This window comes from Pan troglodytes, chromosome 10, assembly GCF_028858775.2.
Source record: "Pan troglodytes isolate AG18354 chromosome 10, NHGRI_mPanTro3-v2.0_pri, whole genome shotgun sequence".
In the NCBI taxonomy this organism is placed as follows: Eukaryota; Metazoa; Chordata; class Mammalia; order Primates; family Hominidae; genus Pan; species Pan troglodytes.
In genome coordinates, this window is record NC_072408.2 from 120,630,481 (window position 1) to 120,657,295 (window position 26,815).

Consider the following 26,815-nt stretch of genomic DNA (forward strand, 5'->3'; position numbering starts at 1 on the left):
CTCCCATGATTCAATCACCTCCTACCAGGCCCCACACTGGGGATTATTATTTGACATGAGACTTGGGGGACACAAATCCAAACCATATCATGGGGGTAGGGGAGAAGGTGCCTGGTTCAATACAGAGTCTTAAGACTCAACCTCATTAGTATTAATTCATTTGGTACAAGGAGGGCCTGGTAATTGGGATTTTACCCCCTTCCATCCCAACCATAGCCAGGTTCCTATGAACCAAAGAAAGTCACTGACTGTTCTTTGAATAACATTATGCTTTATCTTTGATTGTTTATTGCTTTCGTAGACAGAGAAAGGGCCCTTAAAGTCTCTTGACTCCTCCCACTAATAGCCTTGTGAATTTGGGCAAGGCATGCCATCTCTCTGCACCGGTTTCACTTGTCAAATGGGGACAACAACCCCATCAATTCTGGCTGTCGTGAGAACTCCCTGGCTTATAGTGCCTGGCCCAGAGTAAGGCTCAGTAATTGTGACCACTGCTGCTATGATGGCCTTGGATTCCCGTGTCTGTTCGTTAGGTTCCGATGCCGGAACTGGCTTTCAGACCTCTGCTTACAAGACAATGACCTTCTGTCTGTTGCAATGAGTTAGCATTTACAGTTGAAATGGGGCTCAGCACCCACCCACGTAGTCAGTCTTCAGCAAACCAGACATGTTTCTAGATTTTATATACATATGATGTAAGCTCACTCATTAAGCAAATATTCTTTAGCTCAGACTAAGTGTCCTGGGCTGTGCGGCTGCAAGTCATGGTCCCGCCTGAAGGCAGCCTTGCCCTCAGCTGAACCCTGTCCCCGAGATGCCTTCTCTACCTATTCCCATTCCCTGCAACTCACTCCAGGCCCCCTGGAGTGGTACCTGCCCTACTCTCAGGAACATGCTTTGAAGTTATGCTTTCATAGTTCAGAGTCCACAAGTCTGAAATCCAGGTGTGAGCAGGGCTATGCTCCCCTGGAGGCTCTAGAGGATACTTCCTCGGCCCTTCCAGCTTCTGGTGGCTCCTGGTGTTCCTGGCCTTGGCTGCCTCGCTCTGGCCTCTGCCTTCTCTACCCATCATCAGAACCTACCCACTCTGCTACAACCACGGCTTCAAAGTCAGCCAGGGAGAGAACAGGTCGGGCTTCGTGGGGTGAGGGTGTTGTTTCTGCAGAGGTGGTGGAGGGCCGGCCACAAGGTTATCTACAAAAGTAACCAGAAGGTCCGCTAGAGGAATGCTTTTCCTGGGAGTGTGGGCTGCGGGGGCGTGTCCCTGAGTGTCAGGGTGTGGAGGGAGAGGAGGTGGCAGCTTCACAGGCAGCTGGGCATGGCTGCTCTCCTGCTCTTGGACCTTCAGGGGCTCTCTGCTGCCCTCAGGGTAAGTCCACCTCTCAGGGTAGCCCCTACTCACCTCCTGGGACACAGTTTAGAAGCCACGTCTTTTGGGAAGCCCTTCCCACCCTTCCTTTGGACACCTGCCCCACTTCTCCTTTGGCACCATGACCACCTGTTATTTAGCCATCTCCCAACAGACTGTGAACTTTCACAGCAGCAGTGAGCCTACTGTGTTGTATGTTTGTTTGTTTTTGAGGCAGAGTCTCGCTCTGTCGCCCAGGCTGGAGTGCAGTGGTGCCATCTCAGCTCATTGCAACCTCCACCTCCCGGGCTCAAGTGATTCTCGTGCCTCCTGAGTAGCTGGGACTACAGGCGCCCGCCTCATACAAAAAATGCCCAGCTCATTTTTTGTATTTTTAGTAGAGACGGGGTTTTGCCATGTTGGCTAGACTGGTCTTGAACTCCTGGACCTCAAGTGATCCACCCGCCTCAACCTCCCAAACTGCTGGGATTACAGGCGTGAGCCACAGCGCCCAGCTAAGTTATGTATTTTAGTAGAGATGGGGTTTCACCATGTTGGCCAAGCTGGTCTCAAACTCCTGACCTCAAGTGATCTGCCCGCCTCAGCCTCTCAAAGTGCTGGGATTACAGGCGTGAGTCACCGGGCCTGGCTGATCCTGCTGTGTTGATTGCTGGATCCCTGGTCGCCAGTTCAGGGCTGGCCAATAGGAGGTGCTCATTAAATGCTTGTAGAGCAAGGAAAGGGGACTCAGATGGTCTGCAGAGGGTTGAATGGTGACCTCCCCCAAAATATACGTCCACCTGGAACCTGTAAATATGACCTTATTTGGGAAAAAAGGGTCTTTGTACATATAACTAACGATCTTGAGATGAGATTATAGGTGCCAACTGTCCTCAGAAGAGAAAGGCAGGCTGGGCGTGGTGGCTCAGGCCTGTAATCCCAACACTTTGGGAAGCTGAAGCGGGTGGATCACCTGAGGCCAGGAGTTCAAGATCAGCCTGGCCAATGGTGAAACCTTGTCTCTACTAAAAATACAAAAATTAGTTGGGCGTGGTGGCGGGCACCTGTAATCTCAGCTACTCGGGAGGCAGAGGTTTCAGCGAGCCGAGATCGTGCCATTGCACTCCAGTGTGGGTGACGGAGCAAGACTGTCTCAAAAATAAGTTGAGCAAGGATCCTCCCCTAGAGCCTTCGGAGGGAGCACGGCCCTGCCCACACCTGGATTTCAGACCTGTGGACTCTGGAACTGTGAGAGCACAACTTTCTGTTGCTTTAAGCCCCCCAGTTTGAGGTATTTTGTTACAGCAGTCACAGGAATTAACATACTGCCCTATCAGAGAAAGCCTTTCTGAAGATCTGCAGAAAAGAAGGACGTTAGGGAAAAGCCAGCCTCTGTGTAGGCAACACCCCGAGGGTGCACTTGGTCAGACATGAGTGAATCTACACATGGGGCGAACTTGATGCCTTATTCCCCCGGCCCCCAAAATTGGCATTTTGTCTTAATGTGTAAGCAACAAGATCCACATGTTACTTTGGAGTTTTTCACTGACAACCAGCACTAGTGTCTAACACAGTGGGTTAAGAAAAGTGGGTTAACTTTTCTTGGTTTAAGAATGTGATGAGGCCAGGCATAGTGGCTCACACCTGTAATGCCAGAACTTTGGGAAGCCACGGCAGGAGGATTGCTTGAGCCCAGGAGTTTGAGGCCAGCCTGGGCAACATAGGGAGACCCCTTCCCTAAAAAAAATTAAAAAATTAGCCGAGCATGGTGGTGCATGCCTGTAGTCCCAGCTACTCAGAAGGCTGAGGCAAGAGGATGACTTGAGCCTGGGAGGCTGAGGCTGCAGTGAGCCATGATCACACTACTGCACTCCGGCCTGGGTGACACAGCAAGACCCTGTCTCTAAACAAAAAAAAAGAAAAAAAAAAAAACCCAAAAAATCTGATGAACACATTAGATTCATGAGTCTTTTTCTTTTTTCTTTAAAATACTTTAAGTTCTGGGATACATATGCAGAAAGTGCAGGTTTGTCACATAGGCATACATGTGCCATGGTGGTTTGCTGCACCCATCAACCCACCATCTACATTAGGTATTTCTCCTAATGCTATCCCTCCCTTAGCCCTCCACCCCCGACAGGTCCTGGTGTGTGATGTTCCCTTCCCTGTGTCCATGTGTCCTCATTGGTCAACTCCCACTTATGAGTGAGAACATGTGGTGTTTGGTTTTCTGTTCCTGTGTTATTTGGCTGAGAATGCTGGTTTCCAGCTTCATCCATGTCCCTGCAAAGGACATGAACTCATTCTTTTTTACGGCTGTGATACATGAGTCTTTAAACAATGCTTATGTGGGGTTAGGTTCTAATGTCAGCTCAAAAGGTGGAAATCAAGGACAGTCAAATTGACCTTGAAAATGCCCTGGGAAGACCCCAGGCAGCACCCAACGATCAGTGGCTGCTGGCTGCCCCCAGCATTTGTTTTCCCACTTCCTGTAGAAGGAGGGACTGTATGTTTTGGGGAGCATACGGCTGCCCAAGAGAAAGACCACTTCCCAGCATCTCTTGCAGCTAGGCTCAACCAGGTGACCATATTCTGGTCAAAGTGACGTGAGAATGCCCAGGCTGTGTCCTTGAAGGGCAGGGCAAGCCCTCTTTTTCCTCCCCACTCCCAGTGACTGGGTGGTGGCAGCACAGCGGGGTGCTGTCTGGGCCATGGAGGCGTGTCAGAGTGACAGTTCAGAGGGGCTGGGCCCCTGCTGCTGTCAGACCAGGCCTGTTCACCTTCCAACTGTCATGTGACAGAAATCCACCTCCATCTCATTTAAGCCCACTAATGTCTGGCTCTGTCACAGGAACCAACACATTCCCTGACCTATATATATATACACTGTTGCTCTGGGAGGCGAACACAGCAGGCTGTCCCCTAGCACTGGGGCAGTTGCTGTTCTTTGGTTGAGCATTGGGTGAAGTTGTTGACTTGTGTTCAGGGTTCACAAAATACTTCGCAGCTCACAACGATCACAGTGAGATGCTTACACTATGAGGGTTGGGCAATTGAGCCTAGGAATATAAAATCCTGGGAGGTGGAGGGGTTAAGGGTGCTGGACTCCTCAGCCCCATATCTCAGCATCTCTGGGGAATGCAGTCTGAGAATTGTTCATGGGACGCAGTGTTTCCTGCTATCCCTTGCACGGACTGCCACATATCCAGCTTCCTGTCCTCTTCCACAAAGCCAGAGGGGAAGGAGAGGAGGGTCTTTGACTTTGGAGCCACAGCCTGGGAAAGGGGACTGCCTTCTTTCTGGAACATCGGCCACAGGCTGCTCCCCTCCTTTCCTGGAGCCTCAGTTTCCTCATCTGTGCCATGGCAGTGACAGCCCCTGCCTAGTGACTCAGCTCCCACCTGCGTAAGTGCTTTGTAAACTGCAGGTGTACAAGGTGGCAGCGATGTTATCGCCTGGAATCTTTTTGGGGACCAGGAGAAGGGAGGGCTCCTGACAGTTTCCAGGAAAGGCAGGAGCAGCTGCTATCCAGAAATCTGCACAACAAAATGTCTGCTATTGGCCTAAGCCCAAGGATGGGACATGGTGGCCCCAGTGGACCGCTTCCATGAAATCTGCAATTATGGGGAAGTGGGGCTTATTAAGGAAGCTGGAGGGGAATGCGGCCCTGGCTTCTAGCAATGCTATAATTAGATTGCAGGGCCCCTTTTACTTTGCTGACGATCCAGAAGGCCTTGGCCCGGGGCTTGTGCTGAAATACCCTGGCCTCCTGGGCAGCGGGTGATGGCCCAAGCCTGTCGGGGTGCAGGAGGACACTGCCTTTATGTTGGGGGGATGGGGTAACAACAGCTGAGGCTTGTGTAGTGCTCATGTGGGGCCGGCGCCATTCTCAGCCTTCACTTCATCCTGGCATCTGCAGGAGTCTGTCCTGTTCTCAGTTCACAGGTGAGAACACAGGCACAGAGAGGTCAAGGAGGTTGCTCAAGGTCACATTGTGGCTAAGTGGCAAAGTAGTAAAGAAGGGACATGAATGATTGAAATCAGGGGTCGCCAAACCACAGCTCGTTTTTTTTTTTTTCCTGCTACTGTTGCCTGGTCTTGTCAATAAAGTTTTACTCAGCACATGTGCCGAGGCAGCATGGCAGAGGTGAAAGAGCCGGAACGGGGAATTCTGCCACAGTGTGACCTTGTAGAAGACACTCTGGGCTTTCTAATCTGTAAAATGATGGGGGTTTGCTTTAGATCGGGGTCACCACACTTGATGCAAAGGGCCAGATGGTAAATATTTTAGGCTTTGCAGGTCATAAGGTCTCTGTTGCTACTCAACTCTGCTACATGCAGCAACTATTGACAATATGTAAACTAATGGGCATGGCTGTATTCCAATAAAACTTTATTTACAAAACCAGGCAACAGCAGCACACACAAAAAAAGAGGGCCATGGTTTGCCAACCCCTGATTTCGATCATTCACGTCACTTCTTTACTACTTTGCCTTACGAAATTCATGTTTTTAATACTTTTCTTTATACGAATTCACTGGTATTCCTTAGAGCTTAGCAACACCATAGGTTTGATGACCTAAACAAACACAGGTTTGTATTTGTGGCATACATGTGAAAATAAACTTGTGAGTTAAAAATTAAAAAGAAAAGTGTGTGGGCCACCTAAACCATCTCCTGAAGCACAGAGGTCCATGCTCTGTGCTTTGGGAGACATTTTTTAGTTCAATATATTTTTTTTCGAGATGGAGTCTCACTCTGTCGTCCAGGCTGGAGAGCAGTGGCACGATCTCGGCTCACTGCAACCTCTACCTCCCGGGTTCAAGTGATTCTCGTGCCTCAGCCTCCCGAGTAGCTGGGACTACAGGCATGTGCCACCATGCCCGGCTAATTTTTTATATTTTTAGTAGAGATGGGGTTTCACCATGTTAGCCAGGATGGTCTCCATCTCCTGACTTTGCGATGACCCACCTTGGCCTCCCAAAGTGCTGGGATTACAGGCGTGAGCCACCGCGCCAGGCCTAGGTCAGTGTTTTTCAAATCACTGAGGTGTTGAGGGGGAAGAGGAGTCTGGGTGGGGGAGGTCAGGCCTGTACCCTGACTTGGAACAAAGCAGTTTTGCTTAATCTGTTTAAGACATTTGTTTGGGAAACGGGTTCTGGGGCCAAAGGAGTTTGGAACCATCTAGAAGTGGCTTCAAAATGAACTTGAGGCCCGTGCAGTGGCTCATGCCTGTAATCCCAGCACTTTGGGAGGACGAGGCGGGAGGATTACCTGAGGTCAGGAGTTCATGACCAGTCTGGCCAACATGGCAAAACCTCACCTCTACTAAAGATACAAAACTTAGCCAGGCATGGTGGTGCATGCCTGTAATCTCAGCTACCTGGGAGGATGAAGTGGGAGGACTGCTTGAACCCAGAGAGGCAGGGGCTGCAGTGAGCCAAGATCGCGCCACTGCACTCCAGGCTGGGCGACAGAGTGAGACTCCATCTCAAAAAAAAATAAAAAATAAAAAAATTAACTTGAAGCGTTGAAGCTATGAGATTTCCCAGGTCTGTCTACACGGGGCTGTTAGTTCCCATGCTGACTCTTAGATTTCTTTTTTTTTCCCTTTTTTTTTTGGGAGACAGCATCTCACTCCATTGCCCAGGCTGGAGTGCGATGGTGTGATCATGGCTCACTGCAGCCTCGACCTCCTGGGCTCAAGTGATCCTCCCACCTCAGCCTCCTGAGTAGCTGGGACCACAGGCCCACACTACCACAGCCGGCTAATGTTAAAAATTATTTGTAGAGATGGGGTCTCCCTATGTTGCCCAGGCTGGTCTCGAACTCCTGGCCTCAAAGCGATCCTCCCACCTCAGCCTCCCAAAGTGCTGGGATTACAAGAGTGAAGCACCGAGGCTGGCCCCTTTTAGATTTCTTAACCAAAGAAGGATAATTTCCTGTTATACCTCGGTCCAACCCTCTCTCAACCTGAGACACGTATCCTCTGGTGTGTTCTCTACCTCTTAGCAGTCAACAGCTTACCGAGTTTAAAGCCAGTTCCTGCTTCCCTCCAAGCCAGCTCTTCCTGCAATGGTCTCAGCGCACACTAGCTTCCTTCTTCCCACTGCTTGGGCTGGAGCCAGGGCGCTAGCCTTGGTTGTACACACCCCACAGCCAAACCTTTAGGCCACTGGCTGCATTTTCAGTCTGTCTACAGGCTTGGGCCACCTCACCCCTCCACTGCCACCTGCCTGCTCTGAGTCACCACCTCCCTGCTCTCCTGGCCACTGCGATGGCTTCTGAACATCTGTCCCTGCTTCAGTCCTTGACCTTCTGCTATTGATCCTTAACATGGTGGCAGACTGGGCCGGCTCTGCTCCCCTCCACAGGCCCAGACTTGACACCCAAGCCTGAGCCGGGTTGGCAGGCCCCTGCCCACTCTCCCTGGCTTTTTCTGGGGCCCGGGCTGTCCCCCTCACTCTCCCTTGAGCACACAGAGCTGTCCCCTTCCTCCCAGCTCTGCTCACATGCCACCTCCTCAGGGAGCCCTTCCTTGACCCTGCCAGACATCCCCAGAGAGAACCGAGCCTCAGCAGTGCCAGGGAAGCAATCCTCCACCCACTCATGTCTGGGTCTCCCCACATTTGACTACCAGCTCCTCGAGGCCAGGGAGTCTTATCTGCTGTGTCAACTCCTGCATTCCCAGCATCATGGCCATGCCTGGTGCACATAAGCTCAACACACATTTGCTGGGTGTTTCAGGTTTGAACCTCTCCCTTGCGCTCCTGGTCTGTATGAGCCCTGGAGGATGAAGCCAAGGACTCAGTCCTTGGAAGCCAACTGTCCTGAAGGTGGTCTCAGGGCTGCCCCCATCACCCCACTCTACCCTGAAAACCTATGATGCCTGGTCAATGCCTGGCACTGCCTGTCCACAGCCATAATGAGCTGCCACGCATGCCCACTGGTCCGGCACTGATGGCATTTGATATTTAAAAACAAAACAAAAAACACACTGGGGGTTCCATGGCAAGCAGGAGCTGAATAGGAGAACCTCACTGGGGGTGAGGAGAGAGAGCCCTTCACCCACACCGCCTTGAGGACAGGGCTCGAGTCGGCACACATTGGGCCTGCTCTTGCTGCCTTGAGGATAAGGCTCGAGCTGGCACACATTGGGCCTGCCCTCGCTGTAAAGAGGAGACAGCAGTTCAGGCCCTGCAGCAGGAGCGAGAGCACAGGGTGCGCCTCTGAAGCCCGGCATAGGGCCGGGCCCCCTGCATGTGGGAACTGCCCTCACTGCTCTGGGGAGGTAGGGGCTTAGGCTTGTGCCAGAGCGAGCTGAGTGTGAGCCTGGTGGCAGCCCTCTGTGCAGCGCCGTCTTGGGAATGTCACCCACCTCTCCATTTCTACATCTCCCATCAACTTACCTCTCACAGTTGCTAAAAGGACAAAGTGGGGCCACTGATTCCTTCCTCAAGTATTTACTAAGCATCTACTCCACGATGCAGCATGCGCAAAACAGGCACAGACCTTGCTCTCCTGGGACTTCCGGTCCAGAGAGAGAGGTCAGACATGAAATAAAAACACAGAAACTGTTCACAGCTGTAAGGAGCTAGGGAGGTGTTCGGTGTGACGAGTGAATCTAACGAGGGGCCTGGGCTTGTCTAGGATGGGGCTTGGGAAAGTCATCTGGGCAAGGTGCCTATTTCAATGGCCTAGGCGGCATGGGTGAATAAATTATTATTATGCAAGCATTCTATTAATCTTTTATTGTTAAGACGGCTGAAAAAAATGGTTACATATTATTAGTGAAGCTCAGTGGAAGAGAAGTGGGTGGAAAGCTCTAACCCGAGAGGCCGCTTTCACAGGATGGGAGGATGGGTTACATTTTGCAAGGTGTACCAAAGGGTTAAAGTCATTTTCATTAAAATTTAAATTTCAGCAGGCGCTCACTCTCCCTTCCCCGTCCTTTGAACGTTTGACTGGCAACCATTTCATATTTCAATCTCGGCAGAACAAATTGAATTAGATGTTGAAACCAAGCTCGGCTCTGTTCACCAAAGCCTGCATGCTCTGCTCACACTAATCCTTTCCTAGACGCTGCGGAGCACAGACGGGCGCTGCGAGAGACGGCCCTGCACAAAAGACAAAAAAGACCAAGGCGGCAGGAAAAGGAGAGGAGGAAAAACAAGCGGGCAGAGGCCGCTGGAAATTGTCTTCCACCTGATGCATGGGGCTTAAAGCCTAGGAGACAGAGCCTGCGTCCACGCAGCAGGGAAGGCCAGTGTGGAGGCACACAGGGCGACCCGAGTTTCTGTCTCGTGTCTGGGGCACCCAGCACAGTGTCTCGCACACAGCAGATGCCCAGCAGGTGTCTGATGGATGAATGAATGAATGAATGAATGAATGAGGGAGAGGACTCACTCTATCAGCCCGTGCCTCTAGCCTGTGCCTGTTCCTCCCCTCTGCAGAGTGGGCCCGGCTATTCTCCTCACCCTCACAACTTCCTGAGAAGTGATAGCATGTTGCGCTCAGTGGCCTCGTGGCTCTCCAGTCCCCGTGCCCAGTGCAAACCAGCGGAGGATGCCAGCTCAAGTTTCTGGGGACGAAACAGGCAGACCTCCAGGCCTGGCTTGGGATCCCAATGGCACCCCAGGATCACCCCATGTTCGCTGGCTCTTTCTTTAAACTGTGTAAGTCTGTGGAATGACCTAGAGGTGCTGACCCAGGGGCCCCGGAGTCTGGTTTTCAGAAGAGACAGTTCTGCTGCCGTGGCCACGGAGTCCTCACCCACTTGAGACCCCCCAGTTGAAAGGGTTAGGAACAGGCTGGGCATGGTGGCTCACACCTGTAATCTCAGCACTTTGGGAGAACAAGGTGGGTGGATCACTTGAGGTTGGGAGTTCAAGACCAGCCTGGCCCACATGGTGAAACCCTGTCTACTAAAAATACAAAAAATTAGCCGGGCATGGTGGCTCACACCCGTAATCCCCACACTTTGGGAGGCCGAGGCAGGTGGATCACTTGAGGTCAGGAATTTGAGACCAGCCTGGTCTACATGGTGAAACCCAGTCTCTATGAAAAATACAAAATTAGCCAGGTGTGGTGGTGCACACCTGTAATCCCAGCCTTGGGAGGCTGAGGCGGGACAATCGCTTGAACCAGGGAGGTGAGCCCAGATCACGCCACTGCACTCCAGCCTGGGGAACAGAGCGAGACTTTGTCTCAAAAAAAAAAAAAAAAATAAAAAATAAAAAATAAAGGGTTAGGAACAGACACACAGACACAGCAATAGACAGGCAGCTGCTCCTGGGGGGGGGGGGGGTTGCTCACCTGTTTCCCCACAACCATTGGCCCATTTGGGCTTGAACTTTGGTTCTGTGCAGGAAGAGCCAGGTGCTGGTTTGCCTACTGGGGCCAGTGGGCAGGGGGGCACCTCCTACAGGCTCCTTCCTGGATCATAGGCTCCTCCCCAACATGGCGCAGCGCCCTGTGAGTCCCTATCCCACCCCAGCCTCTGGACGTGGGCCCAGCTGGCCTGACATCTGCTGGGTGCAGCCCCACAAGCTTGCCTTGTTTTGAAGTTATGTTCACAATAATGATGGCAACTACCATTACTAAGTACTCACTAGGCATGACACAGTCTGCTAACTACTTTCCATTCATGACCTTCTGTTTCTGTCTTAACCAATCCAATGAGGCAGGAATTCCTGGACCCATTTGAAAGACATGGAACGCAAGGCCTGGAGACACTGAGAGCCTAGAGATTCTAACGCAGGCCTTTGGAGTCAGGGCCTGTGCATTCCGCTCTCCTCTTCCCGTCCCCACTGTCTCTCACTCCTGTCCCTCCTCCAGGCCCCACTGTCCCTCACCCCTGTCTGTTCTCCAGGACCTGTCTGACCACCCATCTCCCTCCTGCAGTCTGACTGTGTGTATCCTATAGTAGAGATGCCAGGGCCCTCCTCACCCATCCAGGGGTGGACCCTTGGTGGAGACGCCACGTGGGACAGAGGGAGAGGGCGGGATGCCTGGAGTTTCTCTTCTACCAGCCTTCCAGGCACCCGCTAGTGCCCACTGCTGGCCAAACTGAACACAAGCCTCTTGACAAGGGAGTTTCAGAGACACAGCTCAAGGGGCCAGGCCCCTGAGACCCACAGCGGGTGGGAGACGGACGTGAGGACAGCAGATGCGGTTCCAGCCAGCCCTCCACTCTGGAAACAGCCTGTCCCCGTTCCTCCCAGCTAACTGAGCCACACTCTGAACACCGGGTCACAGGCCTCATCCAGATGTGTGCCTCTGGCTTTTCTGAGGCACGTGTCCTACTGACCTCCCACCTCCCTGTGTCCCTTTGGCCCCTCTGGCCTCTTGGTGTCACCTCTCCTTTCCTACGCAAGTGCTCTGGTCCAGCCTGTCATGGTTCTCTTTCCTGGCTCTCTGGTGACCATATCGGCAGGGAAGGGTCACAGCCCCCTGAGATGTGGCTGAGGCAGTTTCCTGCCCCCTGCAGCAGTCAGTCCTGAGCCGGGTCAGGAGGCTCACCGCCCTGGAGGAGTGCTCCCTCCTCAGTGCCACCTCTGTGGGTTATTTCTGGAGTTTCTCTCCCAGATCTTCTGGGTGTCTGTGTCTACCAACGTCCCATCATTGCTTCAAAAACAACTGAAGCCGCCTTTCAGAAAGCTCCCGTGTCCCCCTCCCAGTGACAGCGGTGACTATCAGTCCCTTGCTGCCTTGGCTCAAAGGCTTAGAGTCTCCCAGTTCAACCCCCACATGCTGGATGGAGGAATTTCTCGTAAGATGCTTTCACCAGTCCCTCTTCTCCAAAGGAAGAAGAGATGAAGCCCCTCCTCTGGGCCAGGCAAACGACTTTTCCCGAGCTCCGCTTTATGGCTACCTGGCTGTACTTTACTGCATTCTAGAACAATGATGATGATCGTAACAAAAATCTTAATTGCTTTCCTAGTTCTCATTTAGAACAGTTATTTTTGAGGGGGTAAAAGGCTCTGGGTCACTGAGATCTTGCTCACACTCCAGGTTGTCCCCTGTACTGAGTGCTGTGACTGAGAGGGACAGAGGATGGGGGATAGGGGGTTGGGGCTGGGTGTAAAGAGGAGCTGGGTGTGGTTACTGCAGACGAACTGATCAGGAGTCTGTCTCCCTCAGTGAGGAAGCAGAAGTTAAACCGGGGCATCCAAACTTTTGGCTTCCCTGGGTCACCCTGGAAGAACTGTCTTGGACCACACATAAAATACAATAACACTAGTGATAACTGATGAACTAAAAAAAAAAAAAAAAAAAAAAAAAAAAATTGCAAAAAAAATCTCATGTTTTAAGGAAGTTTACAAATTTGTGTTGGGCTGCATTCAAAGCCCAAGCTTGGGTTGGACAAGCGTGATTTAAGATCTCAAAGGAAAATAAAAAGGCGTCACGCAGTAAGAATGTGAGGGAAGGGCATCCCAGGCAGAGGGAAGAGGCAGCGCGAGGGCCCTGGGGTGGGAGCCTGCAGGGAGGAAGGCCGAGACAGCGAGTGCAGGGTCAGGTGAGGTGGGGCCTTGGTGCTGGGGTGAGCAGCGGGACTCGACTTTCCATGCGTCAGGGAGGCCCTAGAGGGTTTGAAGCTGCAGACTGACATGATCCAGCTCACGGATCAGTCAGGCCACACTGGCTGCACGAGGACAGCTGAGCCGGAAGAGAGGAGATGAGGGTGCAGTCTGGTGGGCGCGGCATGAAGGGGCACCCCGAGATCTCTGTGGGAGTGGACTCCACTACTCCTGTGTGCTCACAGATCTGCCCCTTCCAAACAGTGCGTGCCTGGGGCAGGGGTGCAGGGGCCAGGTTCAGTATATGGCCTCTAGGCTGCCTCACTCCCCACTGCCAATTCCAGGCCAGGCCTGGCGAGTGGCTGGAAGCTCTCCCTCCTCTTGCTACCTTTCACTCTCCTGCAGTTCCTGAACCTTCCCCAGCTCACCGGCTTTTTCTTTTGGCCACAGGGAAGGCAGTGACGCAGGAAGGGTTGGACAGCCCTGATTCCCATCATTTCACTGTGTGAGCCCTGGCAGGGGCCAGCAGCTGCCTGGGCCTGATAACGCTTTTGTGACGGAGATGCTACTTGCATCACTCCATTTTAAAGATGAGGAGACTGAGGACTCAGCAGGTTAAGTCACTTGCCGAGGCTCACGAGGCTGGAGAGTGGTGGACTGTTACGGAGCCCAGGCAGATCCGAATACACAGCCCATGTCTGCTCACCCCGCACCAAGCCCTGGATGATGCTGAATCCTGCTCTGGGGGGAGGTTCTAGAAGCATCCTCTGGGCCAGTTAAGTCAGTGCCAAAAGATGCCTGCCTCTGCACCAGGCCCGTGGGTCTACACCTGAGTTTTGGTGATCAGCCAGCCATCCCTGCTGGCTCTGGTGGTGTGGAAATGTGAGTACAAATTGTATAGACCAGAAGGTTCAGCCAGAAGGAGCCATGTGCCGCCGAACAGGACACGATCCAGCTCACAGATCTGAGCAGTGGGAAGGCATGGGGTAGGTCTCCAGCCCTGTCATTCCGCACGACCCACGGCAACTTGGGACCCTGGTCACCTGAGGGTTGGCCTGGGTGTGGTTTAACAGAGACACTGTTCAGCCCCCACATCCAGAAGGCTGTGGGCGATGTGACTCTGTGAGCCACCCCACTATAAAAGCTGGAGAATGTGGCTGGGCGTGATGGCTTACACCTGTAATCCCAGAGCTTTGGGAGGCTAAGGTGGGAGGACCACTTGAGGCTGCAGTGAGCTATGATCATGCCATTGCACCCCGTCTCTAAAAAAATTAAAAATAAACGGCTGGGGAACGAGCCATTCTGTGTCTTTTGTTTCCACGAATTCTCAGGGATGAGCTTGGATGGCTAAGGGGGTGCCTGCCCTAGAGGACATGAGGTGCACGCTTGGTCGTGCAGGCTGCCAGCTCTGTGTGGCCTTGCCTGGGCTCTGGGCCACTCCGAAAACTGGATGAAGACTGGAACCTCATCCCCACCAAAATGCACAGACCATGTTTTATGCGCAGAGTCTGAAGATTCCCAAACTCTCACTTGGAGGCCCACCCAGTGATTCTAAATGAAGAAGAAAACAAAAGTGCTGATGAGAATCTTCTCTGGGCTTTACTTGGCTTGACTCACTTAATTCTGGCACTGTCTATCTGAGGTAGGCACAATTATCACCCCCATTTCCTAGAGAGAAAAACAGAGGCTCAGACAGGACGTCATTAGTCTGAGGTCGCACCTCAGGGAATGGCGATGTCTAGATTCAGACTGCAGTGAGATGCAGTGCAGTTCTTGCTCTGCCCTCTCCGTCTTGCCCTCTGCCTGGTGCTGGCACAGGCCCTTCCAGGCGGGAGGCTGCGTCTCAGGCTGGAGAAAATGTGAACACGGGAGCCTGAGAGAAGCCTGGGGATGCTGCTGGCCAGCGGAGAGGACCTTGATGCATTTCACAGGGCTCTGGGCCCGTGAGCAGAACGCGTCCACCATGAGTGACATCATTCAGCTCAGCCAGGGAGCTTGGCATCTGGGCTTGGAGCTCGATGCTTCATGAGCCGCTGGGAGGCTTCCCTGGGTGACTGAACCAGGGCTCGTGGTCCCAAGTGACGAGGATGGGGCAGGACAGAGACCAAGTCCCAAGCCGTGAACAGTCCCTTGGAAAGACATAGGTGGGAATTCTAGCTCAGCAGCCCTGGAGGGAGAGCAGGAACAGGGCTCAGCACCATGCCCGGCACTCTTCATGCATTACTGTGTTTATTTCTCTCTAAAACCTTATGAGGTAAGAACTAGCTAGCAAGGGGAAGGCTGGGCCCAAGGAGATAAGGAAACTGGGCCAGGGTCTCCCAGCTTGAGCTTGGAGACGGGGTTTCATGTCCAAGCAGCCTGATGCCAGAGAGCTGGCCCTCGTCCCCTTACTCTCCTGGGGTGGGGACAGGGGGAGCAGGGGTTCTAGCTCCCTGTGTAGCTGTTCCCAAGTCTCTCTTCCTAACGTGGCTGCTCCCTTGGACTCTTCCGTGTCTGCTACAGAGCAGGTGCACAGTCAGTGTCTGCTAAAATGTGTCACTGGTGAAACCCAGGATGCCTGGGCCGCCGGGCAGTGGCCTGAGGCCTTCCTCATCCCCTATCCCCTCCGACCTTGGACCAGTGCAGGGTGGGGCCGCCTGCCGCTCCCCGCCCCACCCCCCAGCCCACATGGTGGTGAGTGCAGAAGCTGGAGCGGCTGTCCCGGTCCCCAAGGCCCCGGAGCCACGCACCCTCTCGGCGCCAGCTCACAGCTGAAGGGTCTGCTCCTCGCTGTCGCTGTCACTGCCTTCCAGCTGCTCCAGGATCTCATCCAACACCACAGACCGCTTTTTCTTCGGGGGCTCTGTGGGAGCCCAGATGGCAAGAGAGGAGAAAAGAACAGCCGAGAGGGTTGGGAGGCAGGAAGAGAGAAATGACAGAGGAAGGAGGGAGAGGGGAGAGATGAGCAGAACACGGGTGCGGGGAGACAGAACAGAAGTTCCGAGAGAATGCAAGAGAGGGAAGTGGGGGAGAGTGGAGGGAGAGAAGATACAGAGGGAGGGGAAGAGAGGACGTGGCAATGAAGAAAGACAAGGAGTAGGGGAGAGAATCAAAGGGGAAATGAGGAGGAGAGAGAAACACTAGAGTTAGTCTCAGCATCACCATGGCGGGGCTGCCTCCCTTGCACCCCCAGAAACTCTCCTGCTTCCCTGGCCATCCCCTCCCCATCTTCTACCCGCAGGGGAAAGGATTCCCTGGAGAAAAAAGAGAGAGAGGGTCTCCTGTGCTGCTTCCTCACAGCAGGTCAGAGCTTGGCTTGGAGGAAGCTGAAACCCTTCAGAGAGGCTGGGCCAAGCAGTGGGCAACGGCTGGGGAGACAAGTAGAAGTTGTTTCTGTTTTCTTGGAGGCCAGACTAATGGTGTAGTACATGGCTGGCATACAACAGGTGCTCAATAAGTGGTGGGTGAATAGAACAGATGCAAAGCTCAAGGATTCCAGAGGAGGCGTGGAGGGAATGAAAATTAGAGGTGGCTTTGAAGAGGAGGACTATTTGACTTGGGCTTTGAAGAATGCAGAGGAGTTTTCTGTGAGGAGAGGGGATTCAGGGTCATGAAGAAAAGCATGGAGGTAGGAAAGGGCATGGTGGGCTTAGCCCCACAAGCACCTCCTAATTAGGCACCATCATGAGCCATGGCTCCACTCCTGTCAGCAACCCCACAGGCAGGTGGTATGCTGCCTCTTGCAGGAGACGGAACTGAGGCACGGACAGGCAGGTCTGAAGTCACCCAGCTAGGAAGCGGTGGAGCCAGGATTCGAACCCCAGTCACACCTAAGCCCACAGTCTTTCTGCTTTTTATGAAAGTCTCGGGTTCTAGGCAGAGAACTCCAAGGGGATCAATGGTGGCAGGAGAGGACGTGTGGGGCCCCTTGGCCCTCCAGGAAAAGAGCGAGGCTGGAATCCAGGCTGGCTTCCTCTGTCAGTCCCTCTGCTAGTCTAACCACTTGTCGATGAGCAGCCTTGCTCACAGGTAAGGCTTGATTTGTACAGAGGCAGTGTAAAAAGGCTGTCCAAATCCCCTCCCTTTCCATGGCTCAAACACCTCCCCAAATAAATCACCCTGAGGCCCTTTACCTCCATTTATCCGCAGGCTGTGAGCTGCGGCCTAGCCTTTTGTACTGAGACCTCCCCAGGGCCAGCACAGTGCCTGGCCCAGAGATGAAGACTTGGTTTCCCTCTGCGTGTTCCTGGGTGAGCGATTTCACCTCTCTGAGCCTGTTTCTTCAATCTCGTCCCTCCCAAATCAATTCAAACATTGACCCCGTTTCTCATCATCTCCATGGCTGCACCCCAATCCAAGTACCTCTCAGCCCCTCACTAGAGACCCCCCTCCCACCAAGGGATCCCTCTAAAACATGTGCGTCAGATCCACCACTCCCTAAGAAAGCCCCAAGTTCCTCTGGAGGCGTCACTGGAGCTGGCCCACCTCCCCCTGCTCAAGACCTTTGCACCAGCAGCACCCAGATCTCCCTCTCCCTCTACCCCTGAGCTCCAATGCCACCCCACCCCCTGGCACTTTTTATTACCCACACTGCCGCAGGCCTTTCTTTGTGTGGGATGTTGTCTCACTCACTGCTGTGTCTCTGGCCTTAGCACACTGCCTGGCGCCTCGCAAGTGCTTGTGAAATATCCCAGAAAGGGGAATGAGCGGACGGAGCAAGGGTGAGAGAGAGACGGCAGAGCCTGCCCCATGGTGAGCGTGTAGAAGGTGCGGGAGGTGCCCACCTGCCTGCCACCTGAGAGCCTCAAGGCCTTGCAGCTCTACCCATCATTGTTAATCATGAAAAGGGAGAGGGGGACAGGGTGGGCTGGGGTGGTGGGGGCTGGCGGCCTGGGGCTCGGACTCCGGCTTCCTCTCCTTCCTTGTGACCTCCTAGACACTCTTGGTTTCCTTATAATCGCCAGCCCTGGAGGTGCACAATGGCCTCTGGAAATTGAATTTGTGGGCAGGTAATAGGAACTGGAAAATAGAACGCAACAAAACAGGGCCCACAGGCGATCACTGACGCCCCTCCCATCTGCTAACATGAGTTGGGGATGGCAGCTCACTCCTGGGGCAGGGTCCCTGCCTTCCTGGGCCAGGCCTGGCCTGGGGCCTAAGGGATGGCCAGCGATGGCGGCATGGGATTTTTTCTTCTCTCCCACATCCTGACAACTTGGAGGGACTGGCGAGGGGCAAATTCTAGCCCCATCCATTGTGTCGGCTCAACCTGTAAGATAGACCTGGACTTGGGGTGCTTCTTCCCCATGCTCCTGCACCCCTGGGCCGTGCCACCATTGCCTCTGGCTTCCTCTGTCCTCCTCCCAGGAGTCTGGTCTCAAACGGCAGCCAGAGGGAGCTTGTTAAATCCTCCATCACGGCATGCCGTTCCTTTGCTCAAGCCTCCAGGGGCACCATCTCACCTGGGGAAAAGCTAAAGCTGTCACGTCGGCTGCCAGGGCTACTGAGCAGGCCCTGCCACCTCTCTACTTCCCTCCCACTCTGCTCAGGCACTCGGGCCCCTTGCTGGCTCCTGGCTTCCAGCACTCCCACCTCAGGGCCTTGCACCTGCTGTTCCCTTGGTCTGGAATGCTCTTCCTCCACGGAGCCATTCAGGGGCCTTACCTTTTCAGTGAAGCTTCCCTCCTTATTTAAAATTCCAAGTCCTCCAGAGTGCCCTGATGTACACTTCCTAATCCCTTCCCTGTCCACTTCCCCCACAGCATGTCTCCCGGTCTCACTGTGTGTCATGTTTCCACTTTATTATCTGTCTTCCTGGCTGGAACGTCTGCTCTAGGAGGGCAGGGGTTTCTGCCTGTTTTGTCCACTGTTCCATTCCCAATGCCCAGAACTGTGCCTGGCACATAGTAGATGCTCAATAAATGTGTGCTGAGAGACTGAGGGAGTGAATGACAGGGAAAATTGAGGGTCAAGTAGTGTAGGTTGCTGAAGGACAAACAGCAGCTGAGACGAGGCCAAGAGCAGTTGTTCAGAGCCTTCATCCATGCTCTCATCCCCTCACATGACGGAGACACCTGCAGCACCTGCTCTGGGTCGGGCATGGTGGGGAACAAGCCTGGCTTGGCCCCACCTAAGGCTTTCTGGTCTGGCAGGGGGAGATGGAGAAAGAACCAGATAGTTGTGCCTCAATTTCTAACCTGTAAAATGGAAATACTAGGGGTTGTGGTGAGGCTGAAATGAGTAAAAAGGGCAATGCCCAGCCCCTGGCTCAGTCGATGGTGCTGAGACCAACACCTGTGTTACTATTATTGATAGGAAAGGTGTTGACTTCGTGTCTCTCTTGGTCTTTGGGGCAGTGAGCACTCATGGGGCGGGGGCTCTTACGCGGAGCCTGGCTTTGTGGCCTTGATGAACCAAAACATCTCATTCCTTTACCTGCCAACTATGTACTCATGTATCATAAGCCAGCCTCCGTGCTCCTGGGCCTGGCATATCTGCCAGGGTTCAGGCTGGGCCCCCAACTACCCCCTGGAGGACATGTCAGGCCCCGAGTTCCCACCAAATGACACCCCGCACCCGCGCTGGCCCTGCTTCCTTGAGAAGCACCCTGTTTGCAGCGAACAGCTGCTGAAATCCCACTTCTCCGACATCAAAAGCCTCAGTGGGTTTTCACCAAACAAACATAATGCAGAACCGGAGAAAGGTGTAAAATAAATAAATGAAACAAGCTGTGCATTTTCTTTCAGTATTACAGCTGCACCCGAAGATAAACAACAAGTGAATGTCACCAAACATCAATACCCGAGAAATTAACTTGACAAAAAGCTCAGCCGTCCCCCGACAACCCCCCAGTCCTGCCCCCCTCCCCACCAACCTCCAACCACCATTTTTGCATTTCTGGAGTTCCCACCTAATGATTTTATTTTTCAATTAATTCCTTGACAGAATGCCAGCCTGTGTCTCTCCCTTCCCTGGCTGGCGCTGTCGGCCCTGCATGGGAGGCGCAGGCAGGCAGGGAGAAAGGCGCAGGCAGGGAGAAAGGGCGGGGGGCGGGGGGGCGTCGGGAGGACAAGAGAAAGCGCTTCTTGGGGTTTTGTTCTGGAAGCAGACGTTGAGGAAAGGCAAGCCACGGGAGAAGAGCATGGCTGATAAGGGGAGAAGGGAGTTCTGAAAGGAACCCTGGGATGAGGCAGGCGTGAACAGTTCGGGGAGGGGAAAAGCACTGGGCCAGGAAGCCCAGGGCTGGATTCTGAGTGGAGAGGCCTGAGGTACAGGGTGGAGGGTGCTAGATGCAGGGTGCTGGGTGGGTGAGCTGCCAGGATCAAACCCTGCTGCTCCTGGCTGGGCAACCTCGGGTAAGTTGCTTCACCTCTCTGGGCTCCTCTCAGTTTCTGCAGTTACTGAATGGTGATGAAATTTACACGCCTAGGGTGTGTAAGGGTATTAAAAGAATGAATATATGTATGTAAGGCCTTCACAATAGTGCCTAGCACACGGCAAGCTGTCAATATAGGTTGGTCATTCTTACTGCTGTTGATGGAATCTGTTACTGAGAGCACGAGGGTGGGCTGCTCCCCTCCTCTATAACACGATGATAGCAACAGCAGCTCTCGACTGTCTCAAAAAAAAAAAAAAAAATGACCAATGGGATGGAGCAGGGCCTCCCACTGTGGGCCCACAGAAGAGTGTCTGGATTTGCTGACATGATTTGCCATGAATACAGAAATCAGTGACTAATGTTCAAAAACAGGGAAATGCTACATGAGAATCTGCACCTCTCGTTTCTCTTGAACCTGGAATGGCTAACCTATGAGTGTGGCAGACCTGTCCCCTCCCTGCCTACAGGTAACTGATGAGGCCGTGCACTAGCTGCCCCTGGAGACAGGCAGCCTCACTTATGGGGGCTTTTCTTCCTGTTCCTGGAGGCTCCTGAGTTGCTACTTCCCAAGACAGAGGATAGGCAAGGCTTCGACAAACTCCGCTAAGTCGGAGACAGAACTGATTCCAAGAGGCCAGGGTGAAGGGCAGGGGGCGGGGGCACAGGTGGGCGAGGGGAGGAAGGAGGTTGGGGCAGAGTGTGGAGGCCAGAATGAGGCACCACAATCTTCAGACTCAGTGGTGTGCAGTCCTAGGCTGCTGGGGGACACCAGCCACCTGTAGCTCCCACCCTTGGGGAGTATGAGGGTGCCATGATGTGGGTACCGCAGGGGGGCTGGGCACCCGGGGGCTGGCCTGGCTTGGGAGGCTGCCTGCTCTGGAAGGCTGGCTGAGCCAGACCCCCACCCTCAGCTGCTGGTACCTCTGCATGGGGTCTCTCCCTGTCCTCCCTGGCTTCAGATCTTGCAGCCCCCACGGGCAGAGCTCTCCTACCCAGATGGGTCTGCATCTCAGGGCTGTGTACAGCAGGCACACATTAGGTATGCACAGAATAAAGGGTACTCTTTAGGAGACTGGCCTGGCTCCTAAGACCAAGCCAATGTCCCTTTATTGATACAGGAGGCTGTTTTAGGGCTGTGCCTTTTTTTTTTTTTAAAATAGACAGAATCACACTGTCACCCAGGTGAGTGCAGTGGAGTGATCTTGGCTCACTGCAAGCTCTGCTTTCCGGGTTTGAGTGATTCTTGTGCCTCAGCCTCCCAAGTAGCTGGGATTACAGGCGTACACCACCAGGCCCAACTAATTTTTGTATTTTTAGTAGAAATGAGATTTCACCATGTTGGACATGAGCTCAAGTGATCCACCCGCCTTGGCCTCCTAACGTGCTGGGATTATAGGCATGAGCCACTACGTCCAGCCAGTTGTGCCTTTTTAAAACACAGCGAGTCCTTCTAAGAACTAGGTATGATCTGAGAGGGTCCTTGTGCAGAGCGGGTGGGCAGGAGCCTGGGCCGCAGACTGGCCTCTGCCACTGTGGGACTCCCAGGAGCTGCTAAGCTCCTTACCTCAGTGTTCCCACCTGTTAAATGGGGACGGTGCCTGCTCTGCTTATCTCATGGGGACCGTAAGGGTTCCTGCCTTCAGTCACTCTTAGCAAGCATGACCCAGCATATTCTATGTGCCAGGAATGATGCTGGGGATATGGCAGTGAACAAAACTCCACAGGATAAACTAAACCACCAGCCACGGGGGCCACACTGGGGCTCAGGGTGGACAGGACGAGGTGGGACCTGAGTGCTGCCACTTGGTGGTCCCAGCCTTCTCTGAGTTACCAAAGTTACTCTTCTGCAGACAGGGCACAGTAGTAGCACCCACCACAGGGGATTTGATGAGATAAAGCATGAGAGCACTTAGCCCAGGGCCCCGCCCGTTGAGGTGCCAGGCAAACATGAAAGCTAACAATCAAAGGGTCCTGTGAGGCCACCCCAGAGGACAGGCAGTGCCCAGCAAAGGGGAAATCCAGCTGCCCAAGATAAGGCTGAGGGGCGAGCCGCAGGGACCACTCCTCAGGCGCCTGCTGGCTCTAAGCAGCAGGCTGGCTCTGGACTTTCCTACAGAAATTCCGCCAGCTAGGCAACATCATTGTCCCACTTTTCAGATGAGGAAGCAGCCGCACTAGGGCTCTGAAGAGTCAAGTGGCCACACTTTCCAAGCAGGACCTTGAGCTCAGATAGGGTTGGCTCCAGCCTTGCTGGCACAGCACAGCAAAGCCTGCCCCGCAGAGGGGGACACTAGCCCAGCCTCCCTAGGAGGGGGGTCTCAACAGGAAAAGCATGAACAGACCCAGGCTATGTAGCAGCAATTTCCTTTTCAAAGGCCATTGGTTCTCAATCCAGCTGTCTGGTAGCATCAGCTAGGAACCCACTGATGCCTGGATCCTACCTCCAGAGGTTCTGATGCAAATGGCCTGGGGTGGGCACGGGATATGATGACTACTATGATGACTGATGTTATTAATCTTGGTGCTGAGGACCTGGGCTCCCTGAGTGGCTGGAGAGTGGGTCGGTGGGTGGAGTAATTTCCCTCTGCGCTCTGGGTGTCTTGTGTGTGTGCAGAATTCTATGACTGGCCACGCACAACCCCATACACAGGGGCTGGTGAAGGTGCTGCAGCCCTGATACCCATGGAGTTACCCTGAGCTAGGGCTGTGGGCGTGGGCTATGCCTGGGGGCTTCTAGACTTGGTCCCACGTGTTTGTATTAGTTACAGATACTGGGAGACCTGTGCGGGCTGGGAAGCAAGGGGAGTGTCCCGGTGAGGGTGACTCACTGCAGAGGGAAAAGGGAAAAAGAACCAGGAAAGGTGGGAAGGCATCCCCTACTCCTCTGCCTCAGGTCTGGAGGAATCTCCCAAGTCTTAGGGTTTGGTCCACATTAGTTACTGATCTCTTTTCTTTTGGCATAGGCCCTGGGTTGGAAAGCAGAGGCTGAAAGGGAGCAGCTGGTAACATCTCATAGGGCCAAGGTATAGTGGTGTCTATACCAGGCTGTGTAAGTGCAAAGGCTCGAGGGTCCAGATAGGAATATGATGGCATCAAACAGTCCAGGGGGTTGGGGGAGACTACAGGGAGGGCTATGCATTGTGCGTAAGGGGAAGCCCAGCCTTCGTATAAACGTGCAGCCATTCCTTGGGCCTGGTGCCCTGTGGGAATGTGGAACCAGGCTGGCCAAATCTGATTTTTCAGAAGAGGTCAGAATCTTGATTTTCAGGTCAAATCTTCCACTAGGAAAATAGTGATGATTCATACAAAACCATTGTTTTCATACCTGGTAGGCAAAATAAAGATCTAATTTCAGCCGACAACTTGCCAGTGTGGTCTCTGCTCTTTTCTCTCTCTCCTCTCTGTCTACCAAACCCCACTACTTTCACTTGTGGTCATGAAGCAGTAATAAAAACCTTGTCTGTGTGTTTTCCTTGGGTTTCTCCGGGCTGGGCCAGCCTACAGTTCAGAAATAAAACTGGCCACCCCCTACCACCAGCTACAACCCTGGAGGGAAACCCACCCTCCTCCTGTCCCTGTTTCTAGCACTGTGGTCCCCAAGTCCCCAAACCCTCGTCCAATCCCGGCCCAGCCCCTGCCCCTCCCAAGTCGCTCTGAAATTCTCCTTCTGTCAGTTTAATTCCGTGATCGATGAGGAAGAGCACGAGAAATGGCCCGGCACAGCTGGCTTCCCCGTTAGCCCTAGCAGGGATTCCTGGCCTTGCTGGCGACGGCTGAGTGAAATGTTTGCGGAACGCAGAGAACACAAGTCAATAACAATTTAGCTGGATTGGGAGCAAGTACCTTCCCCACACGGACAGCCGCTCCCGGGGGAAGGGGAAGAGAGTGTGCAGGATATTGCCGAAGCACTTGGAATTATTTCCAAAACACCGCCCAGCAAGGCTCAGGCGTGGGGAGTGGAAGGAATTAGGAGGGGGTGACTGGGCAATACCTGCTCCAGCTGGCCTCCAGGCCCCCCAGCCTCCCTGCACCGCTGCAGGGAGAAGGATCTTGCTCTCTGATCATGGCTCCCTGCATGGCCAGCCATGTGCACCACTTGGGCGCACACTTGGGAACTGCCTTGACCGAAAGAATTCCCTCTCCTTGATTTTTCTCCTCTGGATTCAGCCTCCAGCAGCTAAGGTAGCCAGGGGTGTGAGAGTGGGTTTCCCAGGCAACCTCAACCTCTCCTGGAACCACTTCCCAACATGACCAGGAGCTGGAGATAGGTTAAAACACACTACCCTGAACACAAAAAGTGATCATTTCTTTTTTCTTTTTTTTTTTGAGACTAAGTCTCACTCTGTTGCCCAGGCTGGAGTGCAGTGGTGTGATCTCGGCTCACTGCAACTTCTGTCTCCCGGGTTCAAGTGATTCTCCTGCCTCAGCCTCCTGAGTAGCTGGGATTATGGGCGCACGCCACCACGCCTGGCTAATTTTTGTATTTTTAGAAGAGACAGGGCTTCGTCGTGTTGGCCAGGCTGGTCTCGAACTCCTGGGCTCAAGTTATCCACCCACCTTGGCCTCCCAAAGTGCTGGGATTACAGGCGTGAGCCACCACTTTTGGCTGTAAAGTGATCATTTTAAAGAGGTCAGGGATAAATCACCCACATATTCCCATGCCCCACCCAGTCTCGGCCTTTCCTGTCAGGACCCGCTATGGCAATCCGGGACAGTCTCCCTCTTTGCCTGCCTCCTGCTTAGGCCTTCAACACCTCTGGAGGAAGGGCTGCTACAGTCAAGTCTTCAGGAGAAAACAAGAAGGACCCAGGTGAAGGAATGAAAATGGGAAGCTTACAGAAAACCTCTGTCTCCAGGTGGATGGAAGGAACCACGACCAAGGGATATTTTGAATAACAAATTCTGTGGCTTCACATCTTTGCTTGAACTTTCCTGACTGTGAGTTTTAAAGCCTGATGATTATGTTTTCATGGGCAAGATCAAGGCGGCCTATTCGCAAGGGTTGACGTGGGGATAACTGGCTCTCTTGGTCTCCAGTCTTTTGAAAATGTACGGTCCTGTGAATGATTAAGTTATGGAAGTGGGGAGGGGGGTGAACTCTTGCAGGCTTTAAATATCATCTGTCTGCTGATGACTTCCAAATTTATGTCTCAGCCCAGACTTCACCCCTGAGCTCCCAACTCATAGATCTTATCTGCCTGACATCAAGGGGAGTCCTAATAGGTGTCTCAACTTCAACACGTTCAGAACACCCCCGCCCAGCCACCTGTTCTTCCCAGCTTCCTGGGCCTCTGCTCACCATGCAGCACCACCATCCCATGAATGGCTTGGAGCAAAAACCTATGCACCAGTTTTGATTTTTCTCCTGCCTTCCAGAAGCAAGTCTGGCTGGCTCTACCTTTATCCAAAATGCTCAATCCACCTGCTTCCCCACCTCACAGCCTCTGCTCCATGGCCCTTATTGGTCTGGATGGGACCTCTGCCCTCCATTCTTGCCCCTCTACAATGCAGGGGATGAGGTCTGACAGTGTGAATCGGGTCTTGAGACTCTTCTCCTCAAATCTTCTGGGAGCTTCCCACTGCACCTTGAATATAAGCTGCGCTTCCTGCCAGGCCAGGCAAGGCCCCAGGAGGAACCCTTGCTGGCTTCTCTGCCTGCTTTGAACACACTCTGACCCCAGGACCTTGGCACCCATGGCTTCTGCTACCTGGGATGGTTCCCCCCAGATCCTTGGCTGGTTGGTCCCTTTGAATCACACAGAAATGCTGACTCGGCAGAAAGACTTTCCAACCATCATATTTGGAATCTCTCCTTCCCCTCTCTGGTCCTGAAGAGCTCATTATGCTATCCTTTCTTTTCTTTTCTTTTTTTAAAAGAGACAGGGTCTTGCTCTGTTGCCCAGGCTGGAGTGCAGTGGCATAATCATGGCTTGCTGCAGCCTCGAACTCCTGGGCTCAAGTGATCCTCCCACCTCAGCCTCCCGAGTAACTGGGACTACAGGTGTGCGCCACCATGTCTGGCTAATTTTAAAAGTTTTTTTTAGAGACGGGGTCTCGCTATGTGGCTCAGGCTGGTCTCAAACTCCTAGGCTCAAGTGATCTTCCTGCCTTGGCGTCTCAAAGCACTGGGATTACAGGTGTGAGCCACTGCATCAACCATATTTTACCCTTTCTAATTTCCACCACAGGACTTGGTATCATTAGAACTTTGTTGCTATTTATTTATTTTTTTGGTAGGGCAGGGGAGGGGGGCAATCATCTGTCTCTCTCACTCAAATCAGCTCCATGAGGGAGGACTTTCTCTTTTGTACACTGCTTTGCCCTCAGTGCCTAGAGCACGGCTTGGTAATATAAGGTCATCAGTGAAGAACTGTTGAATGAATGAATGAATGAATGAATGGGGCCTCCTATCCAGGGAAGCTGGAGATCTAAGCACAGGACTCCAGTTGCAGGGCACTGGGGGTGCAGTTATGAGGCCTCTAGAGTTACATGCTCTGAGAAAGTGGGGAGTCACCGTGGGAGGAACTAGCCACCCCTGGCTTTTGGATAAAATAAGGGCAGCCACTTCAGAAGGCCTAGGGGCTGCAAGG

General features: G+C 53.2%; 1 protein-coding gene across 3 annotated transcripts in view; it reads right to left on the reverse strand.

The window, feature by feature from the left end:
• Positions 1-14,445: 14,445 nt before the first annotated feature.
• Positions 14,446-26,815, reverse strand: part of RBM19 (RNA binding motif protein 19) — a 142,541-nt gene continuing 130,171 nt past the window's right edge. For 2 of the 3 annotated variants that reach the window (XM_009426322.4, XM_054663659.2), the window contains 2 exons: positions 15,598-15,710; positions 14,446-15,035 (listed from right to left, as the gene is read on the reverse strand). In XM_009426322.4, the coding sequence (XP_009424597.3) occupies positions 15,613-15,710 (98 nt within the window). In that variant the 3' untranslated portion in view covers positions 14,446-15,035; positions 15,598-15,612. Of the gene's footprint in view, positions 15,711-26,815 lie in introns of all 3 variants that reach the window. The other variant, XM_054663658.2, reaches the window with a different exon arrangement.